We start from the raw sequence: 15732 nt of genomic DNA, 5'->3' as shown, positions 1-15732 counted from the left end.
TAGTAACTACAGACTTTAAATAAATCTACTTAAGTGACACATCTAACTTCCAAATCAGGAGAAAGAGAAATGAAAAATATTTTTTATTTATTTTTTTTAACATTTATTTTTGAGACAGAGAGAGAGCATGAACGGGCGAGGGTCAGAGAGAGGGAGACACAGAATCTGAAACAGGTTCCAGGCTCTGAGCTGTCAGCACAGAGCCCGACGCGGGGCTCGAACTCACGGACCACGAAATCATGACCTGAGCTAAAGTCGGCCGCTTAACCGACTAGCCGCCACCCAGGTGCTCCGAAAAATATTTTTTAAAAGGGTGACTAGAAAGCACAAATGAAGGTAACAGAAAGCAATCCAGACACCGTCTGGAAAGTTAGGTATGCACTTATGACTGTCAGGCTGAGGTAAAATAGTCCCCACTCTAGCATGTGCTGTTAGAAAGACAGCCCCAAGACTTCAAGGATCTGGAAAGCTCCAAGTTAAAGGATGGAAGGAGATGTTTAACAAGAGATGGAGGCAAAAGCATTCTGGGGCGGATCCTGGTGCACAAGGGCATGAGGCCACACCCCTCGAAGCGGTGCAGGCCGGGTAGCCTGCTGGGACACGGTGCGATGCCACCCACATCCCCGACAACCCACAGGATGCACACACGCACACACGCACACACAGCTGGCAGGGACGGAAGGCTGAAGCACATTCCTCCAGGGACAGCACTCCCTCGGGGCCCACCCCGAGGGCCCCTTGTCTGACCCGATGACAAGGCCAGCGGGCAGGTGTCCACAGACGTCAAAACCCACAACTGTGCAGACCTTAACTCTGGCCACCAAGTGGGTCACTCGCTACCACTCATTTCTAACACACATGGGGAACCTTAAAAGGGAATGAAATAGTCCCAAAGAAAAAAAAGGAAACAGAAAAACAATGAAAGGGCAAAGATATAATAGAAAGGAAGTAAAGTCTCAAATTAGTTCTTTGACCTAAGAAGAAAGTGCCGTCAACATATACAGACTCAAATGTCTTCAGGGTGGAGAGTAAGACGCGAGACTAAGAAAGGAGAGAAAGAGAAGAGAAACAGGAAGAAGCCATTAAAGATGGAAACTGAGGGAACTTACATGAAGTAAAAACAGAGAAGCCTTTCGTGAGCCATTAAGGAGAGTGGGAAAGGAGATACGGTGAGCAACAGGAAAAGAGATGCCATGGAAGCAAGTTTGGAAATCTAGACATGGACCAGTTACATTCTGGCAAAACAGAAACGTGGGTCAGTTGGCCCACGGAGTGGAATCTGACTAAGGAATTAGAGTGAATGATCTGCAAAAGCTGTCCTTGACAAGCTAACTGAACAAGCAGCTGACTCCAATCTAAGTTTAACCACCCCAGGCTATAAAGTGAGGGCAGGCTCACTGTGCAGGCTGCACCCTCTCAGACTCTGGTCCCACCAAACCAGTTCTGACAAGCCACACCTGGCTCCAGAAGATAGTGGCACATGGTCTAAAACAGTGGTCGTCGGACCATCATTGCACAGCAAGGACCAGACCGAGTTTACTCCAGAACAAAGGATTGACAGACAGCAAGGCTGGTCAGCCCAGAGGCTACATCCACAAATTCCAGGAGGAAAGGAAAACCATAGGACCATAGTAACAGATGCTAAGAGAAAAACATCTGGAAATGCCACAGTCTCTCCAAAAAAGTAGGCCCCAAAACAAATTTGATCAGATGGCAAAACAGCATGTTACGCCCACTCCTCTCCTTACAGGCCTATGAAGTGACTGGTGTTCACACTAGAAGAGAAGACAGAACACCACCTTGTGCTGATAAACGTGAGTATCTAGAAAACCCAAGACACTCTTAACAAAAACTATCTGAGTTATAAGAGAATTTGATAAAGTAGCTAGATATAAAATAGACTTTCTCAGGGCGCCTGGGTGGCTCAGTCAGTTGAGCATCCGACTTCAGCTCAGCTCATGATCTCATGGTTTGTGAGTTCGAGCCCCGTGTCGGGCTCTATGCTGACAGCTCGGAGCCTGGAGCCTGCTTCGGATTCTGTGTCTCCTTCTCTCTCTGCCCACCCCCTGCTTGTGCTCTGTCTCTCTCTCTCAAAAATAAATAAATAAATGTAAATAAATAAATAAATAAATAAAATAGGCTTTCTCCACATGCGCAACAGAATTGGAAAAGAATTCTCATTACAAAAATATCACAAGTCATAAAATCCTTAATGAACAGGCTTATCCAGGAAGGCAGGGAGCCCAGGTGAAGAAAACTATAAAGCCACATTAAAAGATATAAAATACAGCCTCACGGAAGGTCAAGACACATTCATAAATGGAAGAGGTCATACATCTATCCTTCCAAACTATCAACATCACATCACTCCAATTAGAACCCCCATAGTCTGCTGTAGATAAAATGATCTTAAAATCTGGGGTGTGTGGCAGGCTCAATCAGTGAAGCATGCACTCTTGATTTTGGGGTTTTAAGTTCAAGCCCCACACTGGGTGTACAGCTTGAGAAAAAAATAAAATCAGGGCACCTGGGTGGCTCCATTGGTTAAGCGTCCAACTTTGGCTCCGGTCATGATCTCGTGGTTTGTGAGTTCGAGCCCCACATTGGGCTGTCTGCTGTCAGCACAGAGCCCACTTTGGATACTCTGTCTCTCTCCCTCTCTGCCCCTCCCCTGCTTATGCATGCTCTCTCTCAAAAAGTCTTTTTTTTTTTAATGATTATTTTTGCGAAAAAGATCACGCGCATGCACACGCACACAAGTTGGGGAGAGGCAGAGAGAGGGAGACAGAGAATCCCAAGCAGGGTCCACACTGTCAGTACAGAGCCCAACTCGGGGCTCTTGGTCCCATGACCCTGAGGATCAAGACCTGAACAGAAATCAAGAGTCAGATGCTCGACTGACTGAGCCACCCACGTGCCCCTGTATTTTTAAGAGCTTTTTAGTCATTGATATTCCAGATGTTTTTCCCAGGTATTTTCCATTTGACAAGATCCCAGATAATATTTTGTTTTATTTTTTAATTTTTTTTTTTTTTTTTTTTTTTTTTTTCAACGTTTTTTTTTTTTTTATTCATTTTTGGGACAGAGAGAGACAGAGCATGAACGGGGGAGGGGCAGAGAGAGAGGGAGACACAGAATCGGAAACAGGCTCCAGGCTCCGAGCCATCAGCCCAGAGCCTGACGCGGGGCTCGAACTCACGGACCGCGAGATCGTGACCTGGCTGAAGTCGGACGCTTAACCGACTGCGCCACCCAGGCGCCCCAGATAATATTTTGTTTTAATGTTACTTTTTGAGAGAGAGAACAGGGGAGGGGCAGAGAGAAAGCGGGGCAGAGAGAAAGTGGGGCAGAGGATCTGAAGCAGGCTCTGTTCTGAGAGCAGAGAACCTGAGGCCGGGCTCGAACTGTAAGTTCGAGATCATGACCTGAGCCGAAGTTGGGACACTCAATGGACTGAGCCACCCAGTTGACTGCCATTGACTCACCTCTAATATGAGGGTGCCCATCAGAGCCCCTGTCAAGTGTGCCTGGTTGGCCCCAGACACCATGGGCACAGTGGAGAAGGGGGGTGCTGGGACTGCCTGGGCCCCAGGGTGTCCTCTCTCAAGGGAGGCCCCTTTTGTATCCTGATGGTCCCCTAGCTTAGGTGACTCGTTCCAGGTGATTTTCCATAAATCCTTTACATCCTAAGCCAGGGCCCTCCTGCTGAGTGCTTCCTACAGAGAAGGCGCTCCTCCAGCAGGTGTTCTGGGAGAGGCCCGGCTCCTTTCCCCACCCCCTCCCAGGCATGTGTTACATCCTTGTGAAAATCAGGGCCTAATTCCAGATTATATATACATATGCACACACAAACTTCCTCATAAAAAGTGAGCAAAGAGGAAAGAGTTGACAAAGAACAAGCAGAGACTAAAGACTTTTAAAAATCAGAAATAATGAAACTCCGTGAACTCCTCCAGCTCCCAAGAGAGGGAATGATTGAGGCCAAGCGAAACCCTGCCTGGCTGGGCACCCCCATTCTACCCAGCTGCACGGCTCTGCGGGGGAATCCCATCAAACGTCCAGGAAAGCCACCACTCCTGCCCCGCTCGATGCCACCATCATCAGCCCCCACATTGCACAGACCGATCTCCCCTGCCCTGCCAGCCCCATTGTGCAAGGCTCCTCCGGAAAATTGTCTTGCCGCTGCCCCACAGACATCCCCCACCCCTGTCCCTCCCAGGTTGAGTCTAGCTGTTCCCCTTCCCACACTCACTTCCGGTGGGCCCTCACCCCTCGCCTTTTCATCTAGACCAGGGCGGCCAGGTCTTTACTTCCAGCTCATTCTCACCCCCTTGGCTGACCCACTAGGACCAGGCTGAGTGTCCCAAGCATCTCGCACCTCAATGCTGCAAGCAGAATTCTCACACCCTCACTGGGTCTCCCCATTTCTAGAAACGCATTACAAGTTCTAGCCGCCCCCGCCCTCCACCATGCCCTCTCCCCACAGCCCGGGCCAGCCACACCCACACCCGCATCTGCCTCCTACAGCCGCTCTGGGTCTCTGTGTAACCACCCATGTCTATTCTTTCATGGGCACATACAAAGCACACACACCTGGGGGGTGGGGGAGTGGTGAGTCTCCCCCTGGAGTGCTGCCCACTTTCTGGGTGGGATTCAGGTAGTGTATGCTCTCTAGGGCAAAGCTGAGAGGGAGGACCCACCCACAGCTGCCGGCTGACTCACAATTGAGACTTGTTGGTGTTGGGCCCCGAGTTGGCCATGCTGAGGATACCCCGGCCCGTGTGCGAGAGGTTGGGCCGGAATTCATCTTTGAAGGGCTTTCCCCAGTACGACTCCCCACCTGGAAGAGAAAGCAGCATGACTGGCAGTAAGAACGACTGGGTCCCAGGCCAAGTGCAGCCCAAAGGATGAAGCCCAGCTCTGGAAATGTGTGTTGAGTCCCAAGGGGCACTGCCAAGTACCTCAGAGGGCAGCCCTGGCCCCGAGGGACCCTCATCACTATCTCCCCATGGAGTCCTCCCAGCCCCCAGGTCCTTCAGAGCCCCTACATGGGGCCAGGCCCCTGGTACAAGGAGTAGAAGGTGAAAACCACAGGTTATTACTGCTCACACCACGTGGGGTGAGGGAGTGGCCTGGGCCCAAGGAGCCAACAGGCTGAAGGGTTCAAGAGGCAGCAAGAAGGCAACATGTTGCTTTTCATCCTCTAACCAGGCCTTACAACCATCTCAAAATGAGAAAACTGAGGGATGTGCCTGAGGTCACACAGCAGGTTGGTGGCTGGTCTGTCAGATTCCACATCTGGAGCTCTCAGCACAGCCTGCACCCACCTACCCCCTCGCGGCCTATGAAGCAGCCAAAGCTGCCAGGGTAGCCCCCATACTAGTACCTACCTGTGCCTGTGCCAGTGGGGTCTCCCCCCTGGATCTGTGAGAAGACAAGAAGCCAGTCAGCAAGCTGTACCCCTTGAGCCGGAGGCCCTGCCTGGCCCTCCTGCCACCGCCCACCACCACTGGCTGAATGAACTCCCCACCTGCCAGGGGGGCTCAAGGGAGTTCTGGGTGAGGACAAGGCCCTCCCAGGCCACTTCTCTGCACAAGCCTAGTGTGGCCAGGCTGGGGACTCTTAGGGGTCAGCCTGCAGGCTCCCTGCCCTGAAAAAAAGGGGCTCATAGGAATGACTCCCAGGAGTCACCTGCAGGACTCACGCTGGCCAGGAGTCACAGGGCCCCTACAGTGGTGCAAGTCTTTGGCCAGTGCTGACTCTTGTCACTCACCACAAAGTTCCTGATGGATCTGTGGAAGATGGTGCCGTTGTAATACTGCTTCTTGCAGAGTTTGATGAAGTTTTCACAGGTTTTTGGTGTCTACAAAATAGCCCAGATACTTCTGTGAGGCAAGGAGCAACTGATGCAAAGATCACAACTGCCACCCAGGGCCCTTACCGTGCAGGGGCAATGGTCTGCTGCCCAGCCCAGACATGGTAAAGAAGGACCCGTGAAGCTAAATGACAAGACACTTGTATCTGCCGTGACCCTAAGCCAGGGCCGTGGAGAGACACTTGAACAAGTCGGGGGCAGGGGTGTGTGTGTGGAGCCTGACCCCTTTCGTGTGAAGGTTGTGCACGCAACTGGTCAGAGCACGGACCAAGGAAATGCAGTGCACCGCTAACAGGGTCCCTAACAGAAAGGGAGGTGGGGGCCATACTTTCTGGAGACCAAGTGGAATTTTGTACCACAAGCATGTGCCAAGTGCAGCTATGTATTTAAGACCCTGGCAAGGGCCTGGAGTTAGGTGGAGGGGATGGCGGCCACCTACCATGTCGCAGTGCAGCTCCAGATTGAGGTCGCCCTTGTTGGTGTGCAGCCGCACATAGCCCTTCTTCTTCACAAACTGGTAGCGCAGCACATCCTCATCGATGGCAGCTGCAAACCGAGGCCAGAGCTCTGTGCTGCCCTCCATCTCGGGCAAGCCCACCCCACACCAGACTCTAGGGCCGGGGACGCAGCCCCAGCTTTGGGGAGAGCCCAAGGGTCTTCCTGGGCTGAGCATAGGCTCACAGGGGCCACAGTGGCAGGACAGGGTGAGTATACAGGTAGAGGGATGAGGAAGGGCTCCAAGGTTAAGGAGGTACCTAGAAAAGCCTGGACACAGCAGGCTAGGAGGGGCAAAGGCGATGGTGGGGACTTGGCAGGCTGAGAACACAAGAGGAAGGGGCGTGGGGACAGTGCCAAGGTGGGACGTGGGCTGGAGCCCAAGGCAGGGCAGCCCCGGCAGGTGGAGGGAGGACCTTCTACTCCCGGCCTGGCCCCCCCTGCAGCCTCTGCCATCCCAGACAAACATACTTTCCAAAAGGGCCCATGGCTGCCTGACCATGCCTGAGTTGCCTAAGCACCCATGAAGGCCAGGCACGATAGAGTGATGCTCAAGGGGGCGCCCTGCCCTTGGACGCTGTTAAGCAGCACTGCTGGAGATGAAGGTGCAAAGGCAGCTACCTGCTTCATGCGTAGTCTCTGGAACCATGGCAGTGGAGGTGAAGGAGGCGCTGACCTTGCCGGTGGAATAGTGCGCCTGGAGAGGAAACCACATGGGTGCATTGGTGGTGCCCTGAGAGGCCGGGGCCCCACTGCTCAGGCCCTGCTTGGTGCCCTTCCTCCAAGAAACTGTCCACGGCCGCCACCCACAGAGCCCAGCAGGGACCTCCTGGGGGCCGGGCCCTCTAAGAGCTCACGGACTGAGGGGACCAAGCCAGTGTGCCCGCAACACAGGGCCCCGCCTGTGCAGGAGGCTGAGGCTGAGCTGGCCAAGGCTCTCGTGTAAACTGAAACCCTGGAAGTAAGTAGAAACTGGTCACCTCTGGTATTCACAGTACCAGGGACTCTAGTTCTTTTGCAAACGTTTCCACTTTTCACAGTAAACACACTGCCTTTTTAATCAGGAAAAAATAAACCCCAATAGGTTTTATTTTTATCTAAGACAGTGGGAAAAAAAAGATTTCTCCCCATTAGAAGAAAATAAATCAAAATACTAAGTGCTGCTGTTTTAGAGGAATGGGATTATTAACCACAACCTTTCTTTTCTTACTTTTGCAAATATTTCTGGATAATTCTTTAAGGATGTAGCCTCAGAGCCCCCTCTATCCTCCTCATCCCCCATAGCCCTGCCCGAACAGGCCATGTGTGGCCTCCAGCACCCCACCTGCTATCCCCAGCCTCCTGAGGCCCATTTTCAATGCAGCCCACCTATGGGCCTCCAAGGGGCATGTGGGCTCTGAGGGGTCCTGGCCACCCCCCTCCAAGTGTATCCCAGGGCCTCCATGAGTCCCTTCACCAAGACCTCTGAGGGGCTGAGCTGGGCAGGCTGGCTGAGCTGGCAGCTGTGTGGCCCTCTGCCTACTCACAGCATTCAGCTTGTCCACTTTCTTCTTCTCTGGGACTTTCATGGTGGCAGCCAGAACCTCGTCCCCTTTGAACTCTTTGTAGAGCTCCTGCAGCGTCTCTCGGGTCTCGGCGTTTGTATTTTTCAAATAATAAGATGGGTCCTGTTTGGCCTTTTCTTCATCTATAAAACAGCACAGTGGCCCTGATCAGCCAAGCCCCCAGCAATGTCCCCAGATGTGCACGACAGGGACAGGAGGCCAGAGCCCGCTGTAATAGTGGAAGCCCAGGCTAGGACTTAGGCTGGGTAACCTGAACCTCCATCACAGTGATGCTTTCCTGGTAGCTATGATGAAGAAAAGGGTGTGCAGAGGGAGAGAGAGCGAGGAAACGGCTCACAAGGGTACAAGTCAACCCGCCCACAGTGTTCTCCACAGTCGGCTCTGGTCTGTCCCCAGCCGTGACCTGGCCCCAGTGGCTCATACACAGCCCTGCACCAAATGACACTGGGGGCAGCAACCAACTAGCTGAACAGAGGCCACAGTCACCACCCCTCACTGACTACCTATTCCCACAATGAGAACAGAGCCAATTTCTAAGAAGCGAGTGGAGGACCTGGGAGAGGAAGCGGCCTAGAAGGGCCTTGGAGCTGGGTATTGAGTGGGGAAGAGGCGGCAGCCAGGCCTCCATGGCATGAGGCGGTGGGCACCAAGGATACTGGCCCCAGCTGGGACGCCCACAACAGGCCCCCTGTGGGCAGGCATGGGCCAACAAGGTCCTGCCAACTTCAGCACAGAAGCTAAGAGTAGCCAGTCTAGGCTTGAGCAAGACTCCTGGATGCTCCAGCCCTCAGGAAGGCGAGGTAAATTACCCAGAAAGCACTGGCACCCAAACCCCTGGCACGCAGACCAGCTGCCATTGCACCTACCAGGATCTGTTATTTTTATGTTATTCTTCACATGAAAGAAGTTGGAGACATTGAATTTGTCCAAATTGGTGGGGTCCTGCAGCAAAAAGAACACACACAGCACAGTGAGCCAGGCAGCAAGGGATGGGCAGGTGGCCTGAGTGCTGGGGTTGGGAAGGAGAGGCCAGTGGCAGCACAGAGATCTGGGGTGTCGAGCAGGGAATGGAGGGTGGGCGTCAGGGGTCAGGGGAGGGCTCTGCCTGAGCACGGCCAGGAGCAGGGGTGGGGTGGGGATAGTGATACAAATGGCTAGCTGCTCTCCAAACTGTGTCCCCTTCTCCCTAGCACACGGAAGATGAGCATGTCTCGCATCAGGCAGCCATGGGACGGATGGAGTTTCGTGGAGGGGATGCAGGCAGAATGGGGCACCCATCTTAGCCTCCCACATGCCACACCCCATGCTCCCTTCGGCCGGGTGCCACAGACCCCGTGGTGCCTCAGGTCCTGGTGACAGCAAGCCCACACTGTGGGAGGGAATGTGCACGGACCTCCGATGAGGACAGGATAAGCCCTGGACGGGAGGGGTCCACAAAGGCCACCCCTGGTTTCTAAGTCCAGGTCTTTCAGGAACCCACTCTCTGACACTCAGAGGCACGCCCTAGCCCTACGCTCACCACTGGGGTAGAGCACACGCCAGCCCATCCTCTCCCACTTGGATACGGAGATGGCTCTGGGGCAGAGAGGAGCGGCCTTGACGTAGCAAGGGCAGGCACTGGAAGAAGAGATGTGAAGCAGCCTCGTGAAGGCCCAGGCTGACAGAGAGCAGGGGCGCTGCCAGGAGCTGAGGGCAGCTGGGAAACAGCAGGCAGGTCACAGAGCCTGGGTGGAGAGGTGGAGTTGGCAGAGGAGTGCCACGGTCCCTCCTGGGAACAGCAGTGGGAAGGGGACACCCACCTGGAGGGTGATGATGTCCTGCCGAGAGAAGGGCTCATCTGTCAGCAGGTCTCGGAAGTTCTTGGCCTTGATATTTAGTTGCTCCACTGCCTACAGCCAAGAGAGAGCCCACTGTTACAGTGCTGGCCCCAATGCTGGCACCAGGAGTCTGGAGCCCACCCAGATGACAGCGCCATCTCAGAGGTGAGGAAAAAGACGGGACCCACCAAGGGCTCACAGCAGTGGCCCCACCACTGAGGGCGGAGCTTGATGAGCCTGAAAGATTCAAATTCAGCCATTTGAGCAAAGCTCACCAAAGGACACTCTCATGATACACATCTTATGTCAATAAGCAGGCTCAACAAGGCCAGCCATGCATCTCTATCAAAGCCCTTCCACCAAATCTGTGCACTCTTTGGGCAAAAGTGACCCCTGGAGCCCCTAGGGTGGCACTGGCCACCAGGACCCTGCCAACAGCTGGTGACAGGTCTGATAACATCTCAGGGAGGGTTTCCCTGCAACATGGGGCCCACACCCTGCTCTGTACCCTGTGCTGGCATACCCAGAGCAGGAGGACAGGTATGGAAATCAGGGCCTCCTCACCCTCACACTTGCCCACCAGCCTGCATCTGCTCCTCCTGGGGACTGCACCAGGACGCGGTGGAGGGGGGCTCCATGCTCCCCTCAGCCCCAGGCCTGCCCTCAAGAGCACAGGTTCCCTTCCAGGGCCCAGTCAGTGAAGATGAAGATGGTGGGAAGGACCCCTGGGGTACAAAAGAACTGGCCAGGTTTCAGGTCTGGAGGCTGCAGGAAGGGCACACCTCTTCCTGTCTGTGCTGACGGCTCTCAGAATGTAGGCTCCACGGGGACAGGCTGTGCCCACTGCACCCAGTGCAACCTTAACGCCAGCCCAGGGTTTCCCTGGAACATACACCCAAAGAGCCTGCATGGGATACAGTTCCCAAGAACCCACCTCATAGGTATAGACATTGCCTGTGGTCTTGACAGCTACGATGTGGGTATTGTTGGTGAACACGGTGAATAGCACTGGGCAGTGGTACTTTCCTAGAAAGAAGGCTCATCATCAGGGAAATACAAATCAAAACCACAATGAGATACACCTCACACCTGTCAGAATGGTTCACATTAACAACTCAGGCAACAACAGATATTGGCGAGGATGTGGAGAAAGAAGAACCCTTTTGAATTGCTGGTGGGAATGCAAACCGGTGCAGCCACTCTGGAAAACAGCGTGGAGGTTCCTCAAAAAATTAATAGAACTACCCTACGACCCAGCAATTGCACTACTAGGTATTTATCCAAGGGATACAGGTATGCTGTTTCGAGGGGACACATGCACCCCCATGTTTATATAGTGCTGCTGACAATGGCCAAAGTATGGAAAGAGCCCACATGTCCATCGATGGATGAATGGATAAAGAAAATGTGGTGTATACACACACACACACACACACACACACACACACACACACACACACACACAATGGAGTATTACTCGGCAATCAAAAAGAATGAAATCTTGCCATTTGCAACTACATGGGTGGAACTAGAGGGTATTATGCTAAATGAAATTAGAGAAAGACAAATATCATATGACTTCACTCATATGTGGAATTTAAGATACAAAACAGATGAACATAAGGGAAGCAAAAATAATATAAAAACAGGGAAAGGGAACAAAACATAAGAGACTCTTATTTTGTTTTTGTTTTTTAATGTTTACTTATTTTTGAGAGAGTGAAAAAGATAGAGCATGAGCAGGGGAGGGACAGAAAGAGAGGGAGACACAGAATCCAAAGCAGGCTCCAGGCTCTGAGCTGTCAGCACAGAGCCTGACGCGGGGCTCGAACTCACAAACCACGAGATTATGACCTGAGCTGAAGTCAGATGCTCAACCAACTGAGCCACCCAGGTGCCCCTAACATAAGATACTCTTAAATATAGAAAACAAACTGAGGGTTGCTGGAGGGCTTGTGGATGGAGGCATGTGCTAAATGGGCAAGGGGCATTAAGGAGAACACTTGTTGGGATGAGCACTGGTTGTTATATGTAGGGGATGAGTCACTGGACTCTACTCCCTGAAATCATTATTGCACTATATGCTAACTAACTTGGATGTAAATTATAAATACATAAATAAATAATAAATGAATGAATTAATAAACGGGGGAAAGAAAGAGGAAGGAAGGAAGGAAGGAAGGAAGGAAGGAAGGAAGGAAGGAAGGAAAGGGAAAGAAGGAGGAAGGGAGGGAGGAAGGACGGACGGACAGAAGGAAAGACAGGAGGGAGGGAGGGAGGACACGCAGAGACCAGAGAAAGGCCCAAGGTCAGAGAAAAGGAGGAGGCAGAACTCTGTGTCAGCATGCCCAGAGTGGAGACCCAGAGGGACAGTCAGATACTCAAGCCCCCTCCTCCCACTCCACTGGGAAACTCCTAGTCATTCTGCAAAACCCAACCCCTACTTGGCCTTCCTTGGAAGAGTCTGCTCCATCAGCCCCCAACCCACTGCTAACTATCACCACCCTGGCCCCATCCTCCATCTCAGACCTTGCCACATTCCGTCACCTATGTTACTGCAACAAACTCCCATTGCCCTCCCTGCCCCTGCCCTGCCAACTCGGCACCAGGCAGCCAGGAAGCCTGTTCAAGTAAGTCTCAACAAATAAACTGAGAAAAAAGGGCAGGAGAATATTTGCAGACTAAGAGACTTAGATATCAAAGACACGGATTTGTGTGGACTTAAAAAAAAAATCTTGATTTGAAAACTTAAAAAAAAAAAAAAGGAATGCATTCCAGAAATTTGACCACTGGCTGGATATTTGACAATACTAAGGAATTCCTGTTAATTTTTTAGGTGGGATGATGGTAGTATGACTAGTTTTGGAGTCCTTATCTTCTAGAGATACACATTAACGTACTTAAGCATGAAATGATACAGTACCTGATATTTGCTTCAAAATCACCTATGCACATGGCAGCACAGATAAAATCAGACAGCCCTGAGTGGATGGGACTGAAGCTGGGTGATGGATGTGGGGCAGGGGATCACCATACTAATTCTACTTTAATGTGTCTGAAATTTTCAATTAAAAACAAAGCAAAAAGGGCACTCAGTCATTTGAACATCCAACTCTTGATTTCAGCTTGGGTCATGATATCAGTTCATGGGTTTGAGCCCTGTGTCAGCGTGGAGCCCACTTGGGATTCTCTCTCAATTTCTCTCTGTCCTTCCCTCGCTCGCTCGCCCACACTCTGGTTCTCTCTCTCAAAATAAATAAACATAAAGAAAGAGAGCAAAGAAAGGTGCTTACTGGTCAAAACTGTTTAAAAAAACCAAACAGGTGAAAGGTCAAACTTGTCTTTTCCTCTCTGGCTGGTATCTGAGAGTCCTGTGGCTGCCTGGACCCTGCATGGCTGCCCGGCACTGTCCCCAACCCTGACCCCTCTGACCGAAGCCCCTGCTTCCACCCCTTGTACTATTCCAGCAATAATGGACTGCTCAGGGCCTTTGCACTGGCTGTGCCCCCTGCCTGGAATGCTTTCCCCCACATCTCCACAGGCCTCCTCTCTCATCAGATTCCCACTCAAATTCTATCAGTGTGTTTTCCTAGGAGTCTCTTCCCTCATCTTTAACTTTGGTTGGTGGTAGAAGCAGCATCTGACACACTAAGGTGATCTGTTTTCCAGTTTCCTCCCTTGCCATTCCAGAAGCTTTTATTCCAGAAGGGATGTAGCCTATTCTGCTTTCTGCATGTGGTAGGTGCTCAGTAAATATTTGCTGAATGAGAGACACACTGTGGGCCTCTCTGACTCCGCTGATCTCAGAGAGGAAGATCTACACCACTTGGCTACCGGTCCCTGACCTCCAGGGACTGTCCACAAAGCACTGTGCACACTCACTCATTTACAGCGAACTAGCACCTATTGTGAGCCGGACTCTGGGGTGAGATAGGACTGCCCGGTCCCAGCTTCACGTGTTTCAGCATCTCCCCAAAATGTACGTTCCTGGTTAGCAGAGACAACCCCCACCATGGCATCTATATGGGCCAAGAGAACTGTGCCAGGCCCATAAAGAACCAAGAGCAAGGTTGGTGCCTGTGGGGGTCACCTCAACTCTGGTATCTGATGAATAAGAATGGTGGAGGGAGGGGCACCTGGGTGGATCAGTCGTTGAGTATTTAACTTTGGCTCAGGTCACAATCTCGCGGTTCATAAGTTCAAGCCCGGCATCGGGCTCACTGCTGTCAGCACAGAGCCTGCTTCAGATCCTCTGTCCCTCTCTTTCTGCCCTTCCTCCACTTGCACTTTCTCTCAAAAATAAACAAACATTAAAAAAAAACAAAACAAAAAAAAGAATGGCTGAGGGTGCAGAGAGATATAAAGCAGGAGGACCCCAGGGCTGGGGTGGGCTTTACAACCAGTGGTGAGGAGAAGCCCAGACTAAGAGCTGCCTGGCGAATCCATCACACTGCCCATACCTACTGCCCTGGGCCTCAGTCTGAGCAGCTTCTGGTCCCAGTGATGAGCAGACCAGCGCCTCATCCAGACAGGGTCCATGCCCACAGGACCCAACTATACACACAAAGGCCACCAACAACCCTCACAGCCCCGCTGCCCTTGCGGGAAGAAATATCCCACCCACCCCCAGCTTTAAACAACTTGGAACTTTAAGGAAAAATTATACATCTTTTTTTTTTTAATTGGGGTAAAGTACATATAAACCTTTGCTACTTTAATCATTTTATAATTTTAAGTAACCTCTACTGCCAACATGGGGCTTAAACTCAAGAGTCATGTTGTCCATTGACTGAGCCAGCCAGATGCCCCTACATCTTTGAAAAATTAAGTGCCTGGGATGGGGTGCCTGGGTGGCTCAGTCAGTTAAGCACCTGACTCTTGATTTCAGCTCAAGTCATGATCTCATGATTCAGGAGACTGAGCCTCGGGTCGGGCTCTGTGCCAATATGATGGGGTCTGCTTAGGATTTCTCTCCCTCTCTCCCTCTCTCTGCCTCTCCCTCACTCGCACATGCTCTGTCTCTCTCTCAAAAATAAATAAACATAAAAAAGAAAAAAAACCATGTCTGGCTTGATCAGAAAGGAATGATGGATTCTGCAGAGATCTTGGTGAGAGACAGGGGCTATGGGGTCTGTGGGCCAATTTTTGAATTGGGTGTCAAAGGGATCACTCACCTTCGTTGTTCTTTGCAAAGTTCAGCTTGATCAGGGACCTCCCATCCAGCTTCTGGAAGGAAAATAATTAATAATTAGTAATAATGAATAAGTGGCTGATGTGAAGAAATGCTGAGGCTATGAGGCTAGGTGAAGCAGAGACTGGAGGTCTCTGACCAAGCAAGCCTTTACAGCTACAGGCAAGAGGAAAAGCCACACAGGTGCTGACCCAAGGCCCCCAGGACACAGAAGTAACCTGGACAAGATGGGCTGTACAACCCAGGCTCTAAGTGGGCAAACTGAACTGCTCACAGGGGCGGACCCCCAGCTACAGGTGGAGGCTGAGTGTGGAGGTTTGTTTTATACTTCTCAAATGTTCAGACATTTTTATTGTGAGCACTGATTACTTCTGAAGCTAAAAAATGTGTGTATTTCTTCTTCTGGGTGGTGGATACATAGATGGGCATCTACAATTCTGCTGTATGACTATTTAAAACAGAATATTAAAAAGTGGGGGGAAAGGAATCAATATACCCAAATGCTGAGTGATTGTGATGGATCCTCTATTTTCCAAAGTTCCTGCACTGTCTGCAGTTTATCTCTTCTGTGGGAAACTTTACAATAAAACAAAGTCCAGGCAGCCAGAGGAAAAATGCTGCCCCAGTGTGGGAGGGCTGGGTTGGAGGCAGTGAAGGGGGCTGTGGAGACCCCAGAAGGGGAGGCAAGGCTGTGCACCTAGGAGCACCTGAGGGCCCACAACCTGGCAGCCTCTGACCACTCTGGTGCGGGCCCAACCCTGACTACCTAACACACAGAGAAAACGCTGG

General features: G+C 51.6%; 1 protein-coding gene across 2 annotated transcripts in view; it reads right to left on the bottom strand.

Annotated features, from left to right (window-relative positions):
• The window catches only part of PPIL2 (peptidylprolyl isomerase like 2), a 30987-nt gene that overhangs the window by 4215 nt on the left and 11040 nt on the right, over positions 1 to 15732 (bottom strand). For both annotated transcript variants that reach the window (XM_042909515.1, XM_042909514.1), the window contains exons 6-15: positions 14927 to 14978; positions 10687 to 10778; positions 9735 to 9824; positions 8802 to 8877; positions 7897 to 8057; positions 6992 to 7067; positions 6315 to 6421; positions 5774 to 5863; positions 5391 to 5424; positions 4723 to 4840 (exon numbers count right to left, since the gene is read on the bottom strand). In XM_042909515.1, coding sequence (XP_042765449.1) covers positions 4723 to 4840; positions 5391 to 5424; positions 5774 to 5863; positions 6315 to 6421; positions 6992 to 7067; positions 7897 to 8057; positions 8802 to 8877; positions 9735 to 9824; positions 10687 to 10778; positions 14927 to 14978 — 896 coding nt within the window. The remainder of the gene's footprint in view (positions 1 to 4722; positions 4841 to 5390; positions 5425 to 5773; positions 5864 to 6314; positions 6422 to 6991; positions 7068 to 7896; positions 8058 to 8801; positions 8878 to 9734; positions 9825 to 10686; positions 10779 to 14926; positions 14979 to 15732) is intronic.

Source organism: Panthera leo, chromosome D3, assembly GCF_018350215.1.
Source record: "Panthera leo isolate Ple1 chromosome D3, P.leo_Ple1_pat1.1, whole genome shotgun sequence".
NCBI lineage: Eukaryota > Metazoa > Chordata > Mammalia > Carnivora > Felidae > Panthera > Panthera leo.
This window is presented reverse-complemented; position numbering and strand designations above follow the sequence as displayed.